At 34.9% G+C, this 20,680-nt stretch overlaps 1 protein-coding gene across 5 annotated transcripts in view; it reads right to left on the bottom strand.

Moving 5' to 3' along the window:
* Positions 1-1,581: 1,581 nt before the first annotated feature.
* Positions 1,582-20,680, bottom strand: part of SMARCA1 (SNF2 related chromatin remodeling ATPase 1) — a 68,923-nt gene continuing 49,824 nt past the window's right edge. For 2 of the 5 annotated variants that reach the window (XM_082446814.1, XM_082446812.1), the window contains 5 exons: positions 18,907-19,039; positions 16,180-16,298; positions 15,846-16,058; positions 3,402-3,543; positions 1,582-2,312 (listed from right to left, as the gene is read on the bottom strand). In XM_082446814.1, coding sequence (XP_082302940.1) covers positions 3,409-3,543; positions 15,846-16,058; positions 16,180-16,298; positions 18,907-19,039 — 600 coding nt within the window. In that variant the 3' untranslated portion in view covers positions 1,582-2,312; positions 3,402-3,408. Of the gene's footprint in view, positions 2,382-3,401; positions 3,544-15,845; positions 16,059-16,179; positions 16,299-18,906; positions 19,040-20,680 lie in introns of all 5 variants that reach the window. The other 3 variants (XM_082446811.1, XM_082446810.1, XM_082446813.1) reach the window with 2 other exon arrangements.

The following is a 20,680-nucleotide window of genomic DNA, read 5'->3' on the forward strand; positions in this document are numbered from 1 at the left end:
TGGTCACATACAGCTTAGCCATTAACCCCTTTGGGTTAACAGAGAAAGAACAAGAAGTAGAGATTGTTAAGTTTCCATGAAAGAAGTTCAAAGAGCCTAATTGTACCTGCTCCCGCCCTCCGTCTTCATTCCTCCCCAAGAAATGCTGAACTGATTGATCAGAGTCCGGTACCCTCACTGGGCTATTTTTCAGTGCACAGAACTTGGGGGTATTAATAAGACCCCCTAAGGTATAATTTTCTCCATCTCAGATGACTGGAACTTTTAATCTCATTGGAGTGGAAAATTCCAAGATTTCATTTTGGGCTTAATAGTTCTGGATTGAAGTTTGGAGCCAAAGCACCAGCTAGTGAAGTATTACTTTGCTTACCTTTGCCTCTTTTGTGGACCTTATAGAAAGGGCAGTTAGGCCAAGGACAGATTTGGATATCTCTGGGTCCCCTGACCTAATATCATTATAAACTCATCTCTTAATAGCACCCTAATTTCACCCAACCTCCAACAGAGTACAAGAGTCTAAGTCCTAATAGTGGACACAGTAAAAAGAATCCTATCAGGAGCATGGCAGTAAGAAATATGAAGTCTGGACAATGAAAAAAGACTTGGAAGAGTCCAGCAGACAGTGGGTTGTCATTCTAGAAGATCTAGTCCTATGTTGCAGAACCCCAATGAGAATGAGGATGTGAAAGACGCTGACTTGCACTCAGGGCTACCCAAGGTTTGCCAGTGGCACACTAAATAGAGTCCGATAGGAAATGCAAAAGATCTTGGGAGGGGGAGAGAGCAACTCTTTAGTGGTCCAAATTCTGTTTTGATAACAAACACCACTGTCCTGCATTCCCAGCTTTGCTTATTTGCTATGTGTTTCACACTAGGTTCTGATCCATTTTCCCTGTTCCCTTATAACCTGACCTTGACTCTGATTAAACACACACTAACAGTTTCGTGTGACAGCCCCTGTGGCAGAGGCAGTAATGTAAAAACATTCCATTTGTTCCCCTACATTTGCCAGTCCTCTTGCACATACACAGGACCATGTGACTAGTTTTGGACAATGAAATATAAATGCATGTGACATTTGTCACTTCTGGGCTGAGGCAATAAAGAGCCTATATGCGATTCTCCAGCCTCTTTTTCTCCTACAGCGGCAGCTGAGTGGGCCACATGTTCCAGATGGTACGGCTGTAAAACAGTGGAGCCTCAGTCAGCCTGGAGCCTTGAGGGACTGTGTGGAGCAGATCGCCTCCCAGCGTGGGGTCTGCGGTGTGGGAAAGATAGAAGCTCTTGGTGTGCAAAACCGCTGACACTCTGAGATCATCTGTTATCTGACCATACCTGTATTCCTATGGAAGACCCTCCCCCTTGCTTCTGCATGCATAGCACTTACTTCATACTCTTAACTTAGTTGTTAATAAATCTACGTGTTATACCCAGACTCCCCTGGACTGGCTCTATGGGACAAAAGATCAGGCACAAGTCAGCAAGCAAAGCTTTGACTTTCAACCAAATACATAGTTGTGAGCAATTCAATTCAGTAAACACAACTATTTTCTACTGCACAAAAAACAGGAAATAATTAAATTTCTTATAGACGTTTCTTTATTATACTTTCCCACTTGAATATTTAGAGAATAATTTAAATGTAATGCATACTGACAGCAAGCACAGTATCAAATATTAGTTTTTAAAATTTTTTTCTGTTCTCACCCTTTATTCCTTTAGGAAAAAAATATTTAGATGACCTCAAAGAAACAATTATTATGCTAATCACAGTATGCAGTAACACGTACAAGCCCATACTCAATAGAAAAGAAAGCAACAAAGAAGTGAAAAAGTCTTTCTCCTCAAATCATTTTAATTCAATTTTCCACAGCCATATAAATTTAAAGTATGAAACAACAATAATACAGCTATAGAATCTAGGTTCTCTTTCAAAGCAGCGGCATATAAAACATAGAAAAGCTAAAACCTCAGCACAAGCTTCAAAAGAACAAGGACTGAGAGGGTTTTGATGAAGACATGAAATGCACAAAATACAGTACACAAAAATACTAGAATGCATAAAATATAAAGCTACACATTTCAGGTAGAAAGCATTGTAAAATATATAAAATATGCAAGAAATCAAAACCAAAGAGATTTTTCTTAGAGTACCATGAATACACTGGAACTGGCAATTAGCATTTGAAGATGGGAACAAGAAAATAGCTGTTTCCCATTTAAAACTTTATTTCTAGGCTTTAGGATTTCACCTTCTTGACATCCTTCTTTCCAGAGCTCTCAGTAGCTGACTCTGCTTTTCTTTTCTGTGACTAAAATGGAAACAGATTTAATGTTCTGCTCCAATATGCACATTTTTAAATGGCCCAACAATGTTAAATCTAGGATGTAAATGCATTAAAAAAAAATTTTAACATGAATATTCACTTAAATGTTATACTCACATTTAATGTTCTATATAGCCCAACAAACTATGTAACCCAATGTAAAATAACCTCCAAGCATGTTTCTTTTTAAGAAAAGACATAAAATACCCATCAAAAATAGTCATCAAGTTTCTACTTACACATGGTACTATAAATGTATGCTTATCTTAAAGAACTACTTAATACTTAAGAGTTTTCTGGGAAAAAATGTTATTTATGAGTGTATTATTTTTTAAATCTTATGACAGATGTTAACATACCATATTTCATATATTCTATGATGCACATTTGTTTCCCACTTTAGCATCTCTGAAATCGGGATGCATCCTATAATTGATGACAAATCATAGTTACTTGGCAGCAGTTTTTCCTAGCGGCACATAAAATAATGCTGTGTCTTACAATGGAAGGCATCTTAGACTTGATGAAATATGGTAGTTTACTTAACCACACTCAAATAATATGATCTATTAAAGAGTATTTGAAATTGTAACTATACAAGGCAACCTGACTGAATTAAAATTAAGTCATCTTATTATTCAACAGTTAACTTATTACCAAGTAAACCAAGTAAAGCTTTGCTGTCTCCTCAGAGTTCTTATTTGCACTCATAGTTCCACAAAGATCAGAAAACTTATTTGATCAAATCAGAACTCCCAGTTTCAACCTCAGTCCCACCCCACCCCACCCCTCTCCTACTCCCCATGACAACTCTAGTCTCAATTCAAAGGATTTTACTTGCATTATACTTCTGCTTAAAAGTCATGAGGAATTTTTTAAAAATACTGAGCCCTGTTACTACGGGAGTTCCTAACCATATGTTCTACAAACAAATAGGAAGCATGTGGTTGTAGTGTAATTCTTTTTCTGTCAAAAACAAATCAGCATTTCATAAAACCAGTTTTTATAATAGGTATCACTATGGCATTAAACATAATATAGGCATTTTAATTATGTAAAAAAAATGGGATCTACCTAAAAGTTAGGAAAATGCTGAAAATTTTACCATTGGAGTTTTAGTTGCCCGTTTCTTCTTTTCTGCTCTCTCTCTTTCCTCAATTTCCATATTTTCTTTCTCAATCAATGAAATCAGAGTATTACAGCGTCTCTGGAATTCCTAAACCAATTAATACAAGACTTTTAATTTCTTCAATCCCGGCACAATCTTTAAAAAGTGGTAATCCTTTAACTGTATCATTTTTGTGATACAGAATTTCTAAGTTGGTATTCTTCAGAACAATATTCATACAGAGTATATTCCACCAAAAATATGAGAAGTGAATAAATATCATTCAGTGGGTAAATGGGTAAACAAACTGTGGTACATCCATACCTTGAAATACTACTCAGCAATAAAAAGGAAAGAAGTATTGGTATATGCAACAACCTGGATGAACCTCAATGGAATGACGCTGAGTGAAAAAAGCCAATCTCAAAAGGTTACATACCGTATTGTTCCATTTATATAGCATTCTTAAATGACAGAAGTTTAGAAATGGAGAACATATCAATGGTTGCCAGGGGCTAGGGAAAGGGGGGGAGAGTGGGTGTGACTATAAAGAGCTAGCACAAGGAAGTCTTGTGGTGGTGCTAGTTACACGTATCTATGTGTGATAAAATTGCACTGAACTACACACACGTGTGCACGCACACCCCCTCACACACACACACACACTAGTGCATCTATAACCAATGAAATCTGAATAAGCTCTGTGGATGGTACTAATGTCAATTTCCTGGTTGTGACACTGTACTGTATTTATGGAATATGTTACCATCTGGGAGAACTTGGTGAAGGGTGCATGGGCCCTCCCTGTACATTTCTTTACAAATTCCTGTGAATCTTAAGTATTTTGAAACAAAAAGTTAACAAAAATCACATAAACAAAAAAATAAGAGGATGTCCTATTGTCAAAGCACATTTTGGAAGTACTCAGTTTACAAAAGTCAAACAGATTTCTTTTCTACAGGGCTGCTCAGAGCCTTTAAGTTCCTCATGAGCACTGCCAACCACTAGGGTAGGCGATGTAAGAAGCAAGCAATTCCCCAAGCTATTCAAACAGCAGAACTCTCTTCTCAAAGGACATCTTGTGGGATCAGAGTTCTGAGGAGGGCGTCTCAGGAAACACTGATGCATTTGTTAATTCAGAGCCAACAATAGCTGAAAAGATTCCGCATTAACCTTGCCACTACCTATATTTCACTGCCAGCAAATCAATGCATCCAAACTGTAAACGGTTTTTATGAACATACGGTGAGCATTAAACATATGATTAATATGGATGCTCATATATATTAACCCTGTACACTTTGCTGTCTTTTAAAGGTAAATAAGTTTAATATCAAAGGATAAATAACATTTAAAAATGATTTCTTTTTTGTATAAGCAAAAATATCTGATAAGATATAAAACAGCTAAACCCTCAAATAAAAATGTAGATTTATTGGCAATTAAGAACTCCAACCAAAAAATGGTCCAAGTACAAGAATAGAAAACTCATGGGACTCCCCTGGTGGTCCAGTGGTAAAGAATCGCCTTCCAATGCAGGAGACGCGGGTTCCAGCCCTGGTCGGGGAACTAAGATCCCACGTGCCGCGGGGCAACTAAGCCCACGTGCCACAACTACTGAGCTTGCGCGCCTCAACGAGAGAGCCTGTGTGCCGCAAACCACAGAGCCCACGCACCACAACTAGAGAGAGAAAACCTGCATGCTGCAACCAGATAGAAGCCCGAGCACCGCAACGAAGAGACTGCGTGACATAACGAAAGATCCTGCATGCCTCAACGAAGATCCTGTGTGCCGCGACTAAGACCCGATGCAGCCAAAAAAATTAATAAAAATAAATAAATAAAATAAATATTTTTTAAAACTCATAAAAAATTAAAATGTTCATATATTAAAAATTCTTTTTCAAAGAAATGCAAAGTAAAACAATGATGTATTTATTAAATTAGCAATGACACGTTCATGCAAGTGTGTGTGTGTGTGTGGTGTGTGTATCCGGTGTTGGCAATAAGATGAAATGGGAGCTCTCATTCACTGATGATGGGATGCCAATGTTAAAAATTGTGCCCCCCACAAAATCTGTAAGTTGAAGTCTTAACACCCCCGCAATGTGACTGTGTTTGGAGAGAGGACCTTTAAGGAGGTAATTAAGGTTAAATGAAGTCATAAGGATGGGGCCCTAATCCGATAGGTCTGGTATTCCAAGAGGAAGAGACACCCAGAGATCCCTCTTCTCTCTCTCTCTCTCTCTCTCCACTCACACAGAAAGGGTCATGTGAGGACACAGCAAGAGGACACCATCTACAAGTCAGGGAGAAAGGCCTCACCAGAAACCAACCCTCCTGGCACCCTGATCTTGGACTTCCAGTCTCCAAAGCCATGAGAAATTTGTTGAAGCCACCCCATCTACAGTACTGTGTTATGGCAGCCCAAGCAGACTAAAATACTATCTTTCTAGAAAGCAATTTGGGAATATCAATGATACATCTTAAAAATTTCATACTCTTTGAATGAACAATTCCACTCCTAGATACTTAATGTAAGGCAATAAGAGATGTATATGAAGATTTACAGAACAATATTTAGAGCAGTGCCATTTTTAGCAGAGAAGTACTGGGAACTAAATTTTGGGTACTTTGTCAATTACCATATACATACATACACATCTTACTATATATGCATATACACAGCAGAAATACCTGAGAGAGTACTAACTACATACAGTGTTACTAGTGGTTAACAGCAGCTATTTCTGAAAGTAGGAGCAATGGTAACTTTAATTTTCTTCTTTATACTAGCATGTATTTTCTAAATTTTCTGCAATGAACATTTAGGTCTTAGGCAATCTAACATTTTTAAGAAATGGCAAATTTTTTAAATACATTTTATCTTTCCAAATAAAAGCCAGAAAAATGGCACACAGAAATATTATGAACTATTCAAGCTTTCTACTCTGTAAAATTCAAGCCCAAAAGAAGGCAGAAAACCAAAGATAGTCTAGCCAGAAAAAAATTCTTCATTAACAAATTATTGTTTGACTATTAAAAATAACCTTACAAAACACTGGTACATTCATGTTTCTTGTGCATCCTCAATTACCCAAGGTTAAATAATTTAGGAAAAATAACACTGGAATTTTCCTTACTTACCAAAACAATAGTGGTATCTTTAATATGCAGACCAAGCACTCTTCACAGCTTCATTCAGTAACACACATACAAATTAAACAGCATGTTATTCAATTTATCTATTATAGAAAGGGCTAAGTTGACCCCGATGAGATTTGATTGTTGGTTTCTAGGGAGACTAGATAGAGTCTTTATGTGAAGCTGATTCTTGAATCATTAAGCTATACCCTCTGGCTATTATTATTCTCAATAAGTAATAGTTGCCTGTGACTGCAGATATCTTTAGATACATATTCATGGTTCATAATGGGTGATTCAGAAAAAAACTAATACTTTTGAGACAGTCTCATATGCAGTGAAACAGAATATTTCAAAATGATTATAAATAGACTGTATAATAAGTTCTTACCTTCATTCCTTTTAACCTGTCACTAACTACAGACAGAAAAATAATCTAACTCTCTGGAGAAAGGCACCAAGGAATGAGTGAGTCCGGATGTTACCTTCCTAGCATAGGTAATGCCACTTTCTCTAAAGATACCAACCCCATCTTTTATTCACATGCTTGAAGACTGCCTAACTAAACAGATGGTATCATAAACAGAACACTAGCTAACACCAGAAATTACAAGGAGGCCAGATTACCAATAAAATAGTGATTCACTTTTTGAATAACTAAGTGACTATGAAATGACTATGAGAAATTTCATGATGTCAAAAGCACTTTTATCTTATATAATTTTGCCTTTCACATACATATTCCCCTAGATTCTTGTACCTTTTTAATCTTCCTATTTTCCTCGGATTACAGGGAGTGGTTCATGTGCTCTCAAACTGTTTCCACAATTCTGTAGTCTAATTATCTCTTTCTCTCACGATTTCCCCATGCTGGATTTAGGAATGAAATTGGAGGGAGAAAAATAGCACACAAGAGGAAGACAGGAGATACAAAAACAATAAAGACAACAGAAGAGAGTAGGAAAATGACAAATGGAAAACTGTTCTGCAGTGTTAATAGCTGTGGCCAAAGGAAAAAAAAGTACTTTGTGTTCACACATGCGCAGGAAATGCTAGATTTTTAAAAGGTTAAACAAATTTCTTCATGGCAGGACTTCTCAGAGCTTTTAGCATTCTAATGTAGATTGGAAGGGTCAAGGGCAGGATTCAGTATCAGCATTTCCCAAATTTATTTGAACACAGAACCCTGTTCTGCATATTGTATACAGTAAGGCCCCTCCACACAAACCGAGAACTTCCAAAGATGCGAACGTGCATTCCATCTTGCAGCTTGCCCTCCGTCTCCTACTGCTGACGATCCTTCAGCTCTACCATCTCCCACCTCCTCTCCCTCCTCCAGTCAGTAACTCTTCTTGCCTGTTCACTCAATGCCAGTCCCCTATATGCCAGCTATTATACTGTACTACTGTACTTTTCAAGGTACGATACTGTAAGATTTTAAATGTTTGATTTTTTGTATTTTTTATGTATTATTTGTGTGAAAAGTATTATAAACCTATTACAGTAGTACTATATAGCCGATTGTGTTAGTTGGGTACCTAGGCTAACTTTGTTGGACTTACGAAGAAATTGGACTTACGAACGCACTCTCGGAATGGAACTCGTTCGTATGTAAGGGACTTACTGTATTTGCAAATCCTGGAACAATGTTTGGTAGAAACCAACTTGGGAAATGCTGTGCAGGGTAAGAGTGATAGATAAGACTAAGTTTGAATCAAAATACAAAGAACCTAGAAGCTAAAAACAAAGAACTAAGCAATTTTACTTAATTCAGTTGACAAAAGGATCTCACTGATGATTGTTAAGCAGGAGGAGTCATGTAATCAAAGGTGTATTTTGCACTCTGAAATCTTCCCTTGATACAGAGTCTCAATAGTGGGAGCTCATAAAATTACAGACTCTCAAGATTGGAAAGGACCTTTAAAAATTATTCAAGTTGATGCTGAATCCCTTCTACTAGGTCCTTACCAATTAGCTATTCAGCTTGTCTGAATTCTTCCAATGACGGGGTACTCACTACCTCCCAAGGCTGTCTATCCCACGTTCGGACAAGTTAAAAATGTTCCCTTATGCAAAGCTACAATGTACTACCTTATAGTTTCCAACAATCAGTTCTAGGTCTAACTTTTGTAGTCAAATTGAACAAGCTGATTCCCTCTTCTGTATGACAATCTTTCAAATATTACAAGGCAGCTCTCATGGCTCCATCACAATCACTGCAATTACCACCAGACCTGCCAGACATCCTTCTTTTAGGCCAAATAGCCTCCCCCTTTACCCATCCTTCATTTAACACTTTTCTTGAAGGACTGTATAACACTTATGCCTACCCTTGGTTATATTATTTCTTTCCTTCCACCTTTCTTACACATTCTTTTAAACCAGGGGTCAGCACATCCTTTCTGTGAAGAGTCAAACAGTAAATACTGTCAGCTTGGTAGACCACATGGTCTCTGTCACGACTGCTCAGCTCTGCCACTGCAGCATGAAAGCAGCCATAAACGATGCATAAGTGAATGCGTGTGGCTGGGTTCCCATAAAACTTTACAGATACTAAAATCTGAATTTTGTATAATTTTCACACGTCACAAAATAGTCTTCTTTTGATTTTCTTTCAACCATTTGAAAATGTAAAAATCATTCTTGGCTTGCAGGCCATACAAAAACAGGTAAAGGGCTGCAGTTTGCCAAGCCCTGTTTTAAACTACAGTCTTTAGATTGACTTTAAACAAACTGTCTGCCTTGGTTTTCCGTATCTTTTTAATGGTTTATAATTCCATTCAATGCAAAGTCACCCAAGTTTCAACTTTTGAATACTAGGATATGTATCTCTACCTTTATTTAATAAATAATGGGATGTTTGCAGTAAGTGGTGCTGCCCTGTACTGTGTGGTGAATATCAATCACGCCAGGCACCAAGTTCAAACATCCTCTGCCCCAATACTCAGCTTCAAAGCATCAATTCAAACGGCACAGAAAGCATCAGTAGACTTGAAGTGACTTACTGAAAGAGATTAAAGAGACTCCACATTACATTTCCTATGTACTAAAATCCTAGACACTAAGCCTGCCTAAGTCTGAATGACAGAAGGTTGCTGTCCATTATGGTTGAAAGTCAAAAGCAGGTGAATGAGCAAGAGCAAAAAAATAAATAAATTGCACTCCACATCTGCACATCTAAATTGGTAGGTGGTTCCATAAAGTCAGAATCCTCTTCTACAGTTCTTAGTAAAACAAAATGGGTGTTTTTTTCTCCTTTGCTCTTTTATAAACTCCCTATACTTTACCTTTGGGAGTTGATACCTTCAACTATACATTCTGTGGTATATTTCCTAGGTTCTTTGTCACTTTGGAACCTCTATCAATACTAACAAAAAGCAATAGCATTCTATACTAAAATCTCAGGGCCCACGCACACTGGTAGTTAGATGGGAGTTATATATTCTAATAATAATAATTAAGAAATATATCCTATATTTCTTAAACAAGTATCAAATGTTATGATAGTTTTACCTAACTGCTGCTACTTAAACATCGTTATTTGTAAAATGTCACATACCTCTTCACAATACATAAATACATAAAACAAACTCCTGTTAGTGCATGTATCATATTTCAGATTGTTAGAACAATTCAGTCTTAAATCAAACACTATAGTTACTAATAAAACACATGATATTTACAACTGGCTACTCAAACAAAAGCTGCAGGGATTACAGCCAAGTAAAGTCTATCATTAGAAAAAGGTAGATGAAAAGAAAAGAAAGGAAAGGAAAAGAAAAAAGAACTCAAACCCGTTGCTACATTTCTTCACATTCTATCCAAATGTGATCCAACTGTAGGGGTCTATGAGATAGAAGCATACTGAAGTACGAAAGTTCCATGCTCATTTATTCACTGAATGCCTACTTTGTGCAAGGGTTATGCTGGTACTTTTAGGTGTAACCATTTGCACCTGAAAGTTAAGAGAGCAGTAGTAAAAAATGACTCTGGGGCAGATAGTGCTATATTAGCCAAGGGAAGTAAAAGAAGAGGAGGAACAGAGAAAAGACAGAGATATAAATTTGGGAATTGTCAGCCTATATGGTAGTTGAGGTAGACATTTGCTGACTTCCACAGAACAGTATTTCTAAAATGTAAATCTGACCATGTCACTGCCCTGTTAAAATCTTTCAATGACTCCCCATTTCCTATAGAATAATGACCAAAGTTCAATACCAAGGACAGGGCTCTTTGTAATTTGGCTGCCAGCTCCTTCCTCATCTTCCAGGACTTCCCTACTCACACTCCAGCACAACCTACTTGCAGTTTTTGCACGTGCTGTGCTTGTTTCTACCTTTGCACATGCTGTTTCCACAGTCCCAGGGCCAACTCCTTCCTGGTCATTCAAGACTCAGTTCCAAGAAGGACCTCTTCTATGAAGCCATTCCTCTGACCTAACCCTCAAGGCAAAGTTAAACACAACCCCTTCTGTACATACCTCTATATAGGACCTTTCTGAAAATTAAGGCTGAAAGGGACATTTTAGTCTTTCAAGCACATTAGGAAACAATATATCCCTATAAGCATAAATATATTTTAATATTTTCATAATTCTACAGTCAAGAAGAACCCATCATTAATTTTACATTTTACCAATTTTGTGAATAATGTATTAATTCATATCCTCACACTTCATTAAGAATGTAATGCTCTAAGAAATCAATATTAGCTGTTATCACACAATTAAGTACTAATACACAAAATAAAAAATCATGAGTGGCCTTCTTTATAAAATTTCCTAGGCTATGCTGCATAAGCAACAAACAAAAGTGCTATTGTGACTATAAAACAGGTTGGAAAATTTTTAATTTGACTTTTGTTTTTCTAAAGTATCTATAAAGAAAATCCTTCTCTGACTGGACAGATAATTTATCAAATATCCTGTGCTGAACTAATAATTTAGTTAATGTTTACTATCAATGATAAACCTATAAAAAGGGAAGCAAGCTAATAAAGAGCTATAGCGATATTTTCTAAATAGTATTTTTTCTCCTACAATTCTGATGAGGAATGTCATGTTCTTAATTTTAAATAAGGAACACTTTCATTAATAATAAAGCTGTGATTTGAAAACAAACAGCAATAACATGAAATTTTTATTACATTGTATACAACAGTGTGTGATTCTCTCTCTGAGATACTACCCAAAAAATTCATTTAAACTACTACAAAAGGCAGGGTAATTGTAATAACTAATTACTAATACCCTGATTCAACTCTAAAGTCCATGGCCACAGGCTATGTACACGGAGCTTCTTGCGAGGCTAGGAGAGGAAAGAAAAAAGCTTCCTAGAGGCTAAAAAGTAAGAATATTTTTTAACTAAAATTAAGAGTCAAAGCAACCCTGCAAAGGAAGCATAGTGGCTATATCAAGAAATGTTCTTTATTTCAGAGAGTCAAATTCTGCTTTTTCTCCTTTAAGTACTTAAAAGAACCTAAGCAGGTCCAAAGAATTACTGATTAAACTTTGGATACTTTCAATATGTCCTTTCCAGTAAACTTATGTGCTAGATATTTTAGACTTCTCAGATTCTTTTCAAATCTCCCAGTCACGTTAGTCTGTCACTAAATGAACAGAGATAATGCCCTGACATTCATTCCCTAAAAGGAATTAATGAGCTAATGTTGGTAAAGGGATTGGCAACCTTATAGTATAAAAGGTAGTATATAAATACAAAGTATTATCTTTTCCTCTTACAGTCATCTGGCAAAGGTCCTTTTAATTCTGATAGTTTTTAAATGTCCTAAGACTAAGACCTCATTATAATACATTTTTTTCTTAGAAGGAAAATGGTAGGGCAATTCATGTACTCTGAGCTTAAAAATCTAAATTGATCATATCCTTCCTACTCGTTTATGTAGTTCAATAGAGACTGATTACTTACTTAAAGACCACACAAGTTCTCAGAGAAAGAAATCACAGTCTTTTTAGCACAGAGAAACAGAACTAAAACTCATTTTCTCTTTTGTATAGCCAGCATTTTTAAATAGAGAAGAGCCTCAAAGAAATTTTCAACCTTTAGCTGAAGGCTTTCAAAATGCGGCATATTCAGAAGTGGAGGTTCATGCCTTTAAGTACTTTAAGACTGTTAAGTCAGAAGCCATGAATTCAGTACTTTGAGATCTATGAATAAAATATAACTACCAAGGTTTCTTTTTTTTCCCCTAAGTATTTCACACTATTTATTGGTGTCTCTGGGAAAGAGTCATCTTTAAGCAAGATTATGTTTTTAAAGATAGCTTCTTTAGTAAGCTAAGTTTAAAGTTTAATCATTAATAAAATTTTAATTTGAACACAGTGACACACTCACATAATGAATCAAATTACATCCTCTTTTATTTCTAAGATGGGGTTTTTCAATGAAGCAAATTATTTTAATTTTGGAAATCACAAATGCCTCTTTCAAGGGGGAAGTTTCACTTCCTAGATTGTGAATGTGATTCACTATACAAGACCAATTATTTAAAATGAGGGGAAAAGAGATCATCTAGAAATAATAGTAATCCATTTCTTTAATTCCCTAATGATTTTTATTATCATGAAACGTTCCAAAAAGATGGTCTAAATATATTCATGCATATTTTAAAATATATTACTTATATTCTAAATCCAGAAATATACGCAAAAATTGTCCATCAACTAGGAGGGAAATAATATAGTAGAAAAGTTAACAAAAACTCTGGACTAAAATATTTAATATGAAATAAACTACTATATGTTTTTAAAGATTCTTTAGAAATCATAAATTCCACCTTCCAGAACATAATTAAGGACAGAATTGTCTTCATTTTTAACAGACAAAATAAAAGTTTCATTTTTCAATCACATATGTAGTTAATATCCACTCTTTGGAAAACATACATTAGAGATTTAAACCTCTTGGTAAAGAAAGAGGTAAATGTTTTGTTGAAAGATGGAAGAAAAGATTCTTTACAAGGGAGTTCAGAGACATCTAGTGGTTGTTAATAATACACCGGATTTCTTCCCGGAAAATGAAATAAGGTTATGTATGTAGTTCTACAGTCATGTTCGTATTACAAATAATATAAGATTTTCCTTGCTCTTTTGAATCTGTTTCATCCTACTGCTTTAGTTTAATGTTTCCAGAAACTGAAAACAGCATTAAACTCAACCTTTTAAAAAATTAGTGAACTATCACTGAAATAATACTCAAAATTCAGCAAATGTTCCATCACATGAAAGGGCATGTATGATCGAAAACATGATTCATCAACAAATGCTGGTGGGCATTTGTTTTTTACAAGCTGCTGATGCCGCTCTAAATTAGATCATTATACGCATAAAACCCCAAATGGCTAAAAATTTTAAATGCATGGCTTTTGAAAGGAGTTCTCTGCTAAACATGGTCATAGATGCACCGAGCTAGAAGACACCTTAAAAGGCCAACTAGCTCACTGCCAAAGTCTTCAGACTGTCAAAACAGAATCTCATTTTCAAAGCTAATAGAAAGCTATTTAACACTGTTCTTCAATAATCTATTTCAACCATCCAGAGAACCCTGTCAAACAACTCTTCCCTACATCCAACCTCAGCCCTTCATGCTACAGATTAATTCCTATTTTTTTTATTCTTTTCTCAATTCTTCCTACTGTATCTTATTAACATATACACCTCTTCCTATTCTTTTGTACAAGTATAGCACTTTACATTCATCCCTACAATTGTCATGTTGCAAGGGAGATTCAATCAATTCATCATTCCAATTTCTCTAGTTCCTTTTGGATTCTGGCTTGATCCAAAGTATTTGCTACCTCTCCCAGCATTATGTATTCCATAAACTTGATAGACACATTCTAATAACAATCCAGGAACCCTCTAAATTTGTGTTAAAATTTTAAGAAATATCTGATCTTATAAAGCATCCACCAAAATTAGCATCTTCAATATAGCAACTCAGAGTTTTCTTTTCTTCAACTTGAACTGAAAATATAAAATGGGTCAAACAAAACGTTCAGCATTGCTTCACACCCCTATGAACTTTTGGCCAAGAAAACATTTATGATAGACAGAAACTACAGAAAAATGTTCACTGTTTAGATTGTTAGTTTCTGGTTACTTTTAGTGTTTAGGCTGTATGAATCTCCTTTTGTCTTAATTACCTCGGCTAACAAAAGACTGACGATGCCAACATTAAAAACATGTGGCAGTTATTTCAATATCAGCAAGAACACTGCTAAGCAGCACTAGGATTTAACAGGAACACAATTCATGTTAGAAAGTAACAGTAAATTGCATGAAGCTAAAAGAAAATCTCTTCTTAATTATTCTGTCTCATAATATTCTTATAAAAACTCTACTTAGGCAACAATTCCCTCTCATTAAAAATAAATCCTTAAGTTATTCACACAGTCTCAAGTATCACCTGCCTCATTACAAAGGGGAAACTACCTTTAAAATGAAGAGCTCTGATGGTCACCATATTAACCAAGTAATCAAACTCAGCATCACCAAGAATGTGACAACCTGACATAATGAGCCTCCTGATGTGATGCAATGAGAAATACACATCACTTAGGCAGCATTTCTGCTGAAAATGCTTAACCTAAATCTAACAGTGAGCAAACAATGAGATACACGTTGGGCATTCTACAAAATGAGTCTGGGTACCTTAAAAAAGTCATTGTCATGAAAAACAAAAAGTTGTAGACTGAAGAGACTAAAGAGACTCAACCAAATGCAATATGTGAACCCTGACTGGCTCATCAATTTAAAAAAACAGCTATGAGAGACACTTTCGGGACAACTGGAAAATTTTGTACATGGACTGTATACTAGATGACATTACTGAATCAACGTTAACATTTTCAGGTAGGATGATGGTACTGTGCTCATGTAGGAAAATATCAGTTTTATTTAGGAGATAAATGCTGAAGTATTTAGAGGTGAACACTCATGATGTCTGTGACTTACTTTCAAATGGTTCAGAAATACAGATCTGTATATAGATTAATAAATATAAAACACAGATCTGTATTTCTGAATATAGATATGTTTCTGTATTTCTGAGTACAATATATAGATTCTATATGTATAGACAGATGCCATGTATGTATGTATAAGTATATACACACATATACTAGTGAGAGGAGAAAGCCAACGTGGCAAAATGTTAAGAATTAGAGAATCTAAGTAAAGGATGTATGATATTTGACATTTTTCAAAAGAAAAAGTTGGAGGAAATAAGTAAGAAAGGAACACGTACCATGGCGGTTCTAGACTTGATAAACCAGTCAAATCTAAACTGAGGAGCATTCCGAACACACTGTCTTAATTCTTCATACACGTTTTCTCTATCAAAGCCCATTTTGTGTAACATACAAATCAAGAATCGATCTTCTTCCTCAGTATAGTTCTTTCCTTTGCTGGTTCCATACTGAATACGTAACTGATGAAATGGAGCCTTGTATCTTGCAATCTGTAAATTTAAACAAAATAGTGCTTTTGACTAAATGTGCAATAATAATAAGTCAAAGCTAATCACCATTTAATCAATTAAAACAATCTATTGGTAATTTGACAATTATGAAATATACTACTTTGGCATCCAGGGCTTTCTTGATACTGATCCTTCGTTGAATTCTTGCTTCTCCACGTTCAATTTGAGCCATAATTTTCTCAATGTCCTGTAATTCATTGCAACGTTCCCAAAATACAGCTGAAAAACAGAGTTATTACTTTACAATTCTATCATCTTAAGTAAATGAATCCAAGGAACTGTAGAATGAAGAATTAGCAGGAAAGGATACAGTGAACTTACACTGTTTATAATTAAGATTCAAATTCATCTGTATATATACGTTCAATTATTAAATACTCCTAAGGTGTAATAAATGAGGGGTATTAAATACCTCCTTCCATTTAAAAGTAAGACCTCAACAAGGAGGTTTTAGGTTAGTGATTTTCCTTTCATGAAATATTACGAAGTTTTTCATTATCCATCCCAGATGACTAGAATTTCAAAAGATACTACAGATACTGATTTAAGCTATGCTTTTATTCAAACATTATATAGAAGGCACCAAACACATAAAGTGAAACAGAAGAGAGGGTGGTCATATAAACTTAGAGAACATAGTTTCCTAGCAAGCAAAAATAAAAATGAAACTATTATCAACAGGTCAATCAAACTTCCTATAAAGCAGCAATTTCTACTGAAACTGTTACTTCGCTTTTGGAACCACTCACTATTCTTACAGTATTTCCAGTGACACAGAGCTTGTTTTTTAAACTTACTTGGAATAGCCTCTTCTTTTAAAAAAAAAAAAAAGGAAAACCAAGTCACCCAAATTTTATAAATGAGCTAAATGATCTGGCTGCATTAATATGTCACATCTTATGACTTCAGTGAGAGGCCCTCTAATGACATATTCTACATTCTCAAATTTTTTCATTTTTAGAGTCTATCAAGAAAGGAATGTCAGTACTCTGATTTTTATAAGCACCTGTATTCATTTATTCATTCTCTCACTTATTCATTCAACACAATTTAAACGCCTACTATGTATAAGATACCACGAACAGCCAACTGTAAACATTTCGTCTTTTATTGCAACCAACTACATAAATTCATTCAAATCTCCCCATGCTCTGACTTGGCCCCAATTAAGCTGCCCTGAGCTAGTCATGCTACCTGGCTTGCTGTCAATTTGAGGGAACATCTGACATGGTATTTTTTTTTTAAATAAGCTCTTTTTTAAAATATTTATTTATTCATTTGGCTGCGCCAGGTCTTAGTTGCAGCACGTGGGATCTAGTTCCCTGACCAGGGATCGAACCCAGGCCCCCTGCATTGGGAGCACGGAGCCTTAGCCACTGGACCACCAGGGAAGTCCCGACATGATATCTTTTTAAATCATTTTTTTCTTGCAATTTCATACACACTGATGCTATCCCCCTTCCTAACTTTTGAAGAAAATTCTACTTCAGAAAATCTCTCTGCACATATCCTTTTATACTCCTTTCATTCAACTCTTGCTGCTAAAATTTCTCTCTCTCCTCTATTTTTCCCCTCTTTAAGTCCCCAAATGTCCTAAACTTATGTGATAAATTTTAAGGGTAGTAGTAATGTTATACTGTTATCAAAGTAAAGGACGTTCATAGACTTGATGTTATACTACACGAAATAAAAACTCAAATATAATCCATCTCTCAAGTCCCTGGCAATCTCCAGAAGACCCTTTCAGATTTCCAAAAGAAAAAAAAAGTATCTGTTCTCTAATTAAACATGGATTTATTCAAGCATTAGCACCATAAATAAATGAAAAATTGTGCCTAATCTATATTAATCTTTGGTATATTTAGTAGTATTCCAATGTTTCCTCCCTACTATTTTTCATGGCAAAAATGCAGAATTTCAGTTGTTAGGCTAAATAGGCTTTGAGAGGCTAGCTCAGAAACCTAAACCTACTTTGTAACATTGTTTCAAAAACATTTTTGTTGTTTCAAAAACCTACTTTGTAACATTGTTTCAAAACATTTTTCCCAAAACATGGGGGAAAAAATGCCCTAGATTCTATACAGCTGATATTCAGACTAAATTTGAGAGCTCAACCTAATTGGATTTTAGAAACTTCCTATGTTCTTCTACATAAAGAAAATTTACTAGACATATTTACCTATTTTAATAAGATTTCTTTTCAGAAGCCTGAGGTTGGATGCACTGTGACATGGAAATCAGTATTAACTCCATATGCTTCAGCACCTAATCTACTTCTGGTCAAGACCAAAGACACAGCTAAGTAAGAGAAGGAGCTGATTCTAGGACCAATCAACAGATGTATTCAAGCAGTCTTTTCAGATCTACTCCAGCTTGCCTGGAGTTAACGGAATCCACACATAACTTGCCTGGAGCAAACTAGAACCCTGAGAGTGTTTGAGGATCTAATTATAGGAATTCTCTACTTCAAGGACAACCTAGAAAGACAATAATTCCATCCACTGAAACTGAAGCCTTAGACTTGACTTGCCCAGAAGATGATCAAATTCCAGAGGTGGGAAAGTAGGCATTTTGCCAGTGCTCATCCAATAGCTACCCTTGTTTTATCAGTGCTATACTTGGCTCTATTAGCTAACTAGTAGGGACAACAGCAATTTGTTTTGATAAATCTTATAATCTTTTCATAGAAATACAATTATATTTTATACTTTCACTTACAGTTTATTCATAAAAGTCTAAAGGTCTCTGAACAAAGGTAAAATTAAACTGACACTAAAGAAATGCATAAGGTTACAATTAAACACCATTTTAGTAGTTGTATACAAACCTGAATACTCCATGACCTCCTCAGGAGATTTGCCCTCCACCTCTCGAGCTATATTATCAATGTCATCTCTTCCATACTTCTCATTAGCTTTAATAAACTGATTAAAATCTCGCTTAGTCCAGTTTGTGAATCCCTGTGAACAAAAAATTAAGCATCATCAATAGAGGTTAAATCAACAAATCCAAATATTGTTCTATTTAGTTCTATACAATGATACATTAAAAACAGTTCAAAAGGCTTAAAATTTTCCTCCTTATAAAATCCCAGGTTTTTTTATGTTGGAATCAAAAGTTGACTTAGTGTTATTAATAACTGCTTTTCTATCATGAAGAGAATATACTTCCCTCCAAGTACTAAAAACTGATTTATAGTTCCAAGATATTGTGTAGTTTTTAACTCCGTATTTTATAGATGCCTACTACATTAAAATACAAATGCATTAAAATTAAAATACTAATGTAAATGCTGAAGTCCTGGATATTCCAGTACTTCATTTTTTTCACAGACTTATTCCCATGTGAATGAAGAAAAAATGTGGATGCATTAAATCAAAAAACTACATGAAGGAAAAAAAAAGACTGAAGAAAAATTTTTGTAGCTTTTTACATCATTCCAAACTACTGTGAACAAATAATTTCTGTTCAAAATTATATTCATAAATAGGATTCGATAAACAGAATGTTATTAGGCCTGCTCAATGTCTTTCCTAAAAGATAGAACAGTTCGACCAATCAGTGTTTTAAGTCTCTTTGGTATTTATTAGCATATCTCTGAAGTCACAAGATCAAATTTTTGTCTTCCACTCCTCATGTCCCAACCCACATAAATGTGATACCCTTGACAGAGCAAAACTCTATCCCTAGGCTTTAGTTGATAAAGATTTTAGATTATCCCACATTTTGTTCCTTTGTACTCCCATGATTTTTTAAAAGATTAATTATTTAGGGCAGTAGAGAAAGGTGATTAAAGATGACTTCAAGTACTAGGAGGGGCAAAAAATTGATTTTGTTTCTAATTATAAACTAAAGCAATTTCTCAGTTGAGACTGTATATTCACAATATATTGTACATTCACAATATACTGCAAGCCAAGTAACATTCTAAGACCGTAACTTTATTTTTGTGTTCAGGAAATAAATTTTGAAAAAAAATCATGAATATTTAAATGTTTTATTTTATTCTGTGGTAAGTCCTAATATTCAACCAGTTGCAATTACATTTTCAAACTAAACTTTATGACTTCCAGGCATTTGGCTCAAAAATTATGAATGTAATTTGTAAAACTTCATTCAATAAAATTACATGTTATAACAAAGAAAATACCTATATAATAAATAAGATATAAATATAAAAGCTATCTTTCAATAATTAATGTGGGAAATTCCCTAGCACTGTGCTTTGCATATTGTTCAAAAGAATTTGTTGAATAAATAAATCTTGCTGGCTACTTTCTATACTAAGGTGGTATCATACAGTACACATGTTTGTTTATTATTTTCCAAGGATCTTTTGCACTGTAATTCTTTTTATCTTCTACAGATTATTTTGGAAGTATGACACTTGTAAAACTCATTAAAGCAACAATGACCAGAAAGCATTAATATGTTGTTCAAATCAAAATGTTCCCTACTTATTAACTATTAGCTTTTAACTATACAATGAGCGCCTTTTATAGTTTCAGAAATTTCTCATCATTGTATTAAAGTTCTTTTCAAGAAAGAATATAAGGCATTTTGAGAATTATGAAATCATTCCATAAATAAAAGATTAGTAG

The sequence above is a fragment of the Balaenoptera physalus genome (assembly GCF_965194825.1).
Source record: "Balaenoptera physalus genome assembly, chromosome: X".
NCBI classification, from domain to species: Eukaryota; Metazoa; Chordata; class Mammalia; order Artiodactyla; family Balaenopteridae; genus Balaenoptera; species Balaenoptera physalus.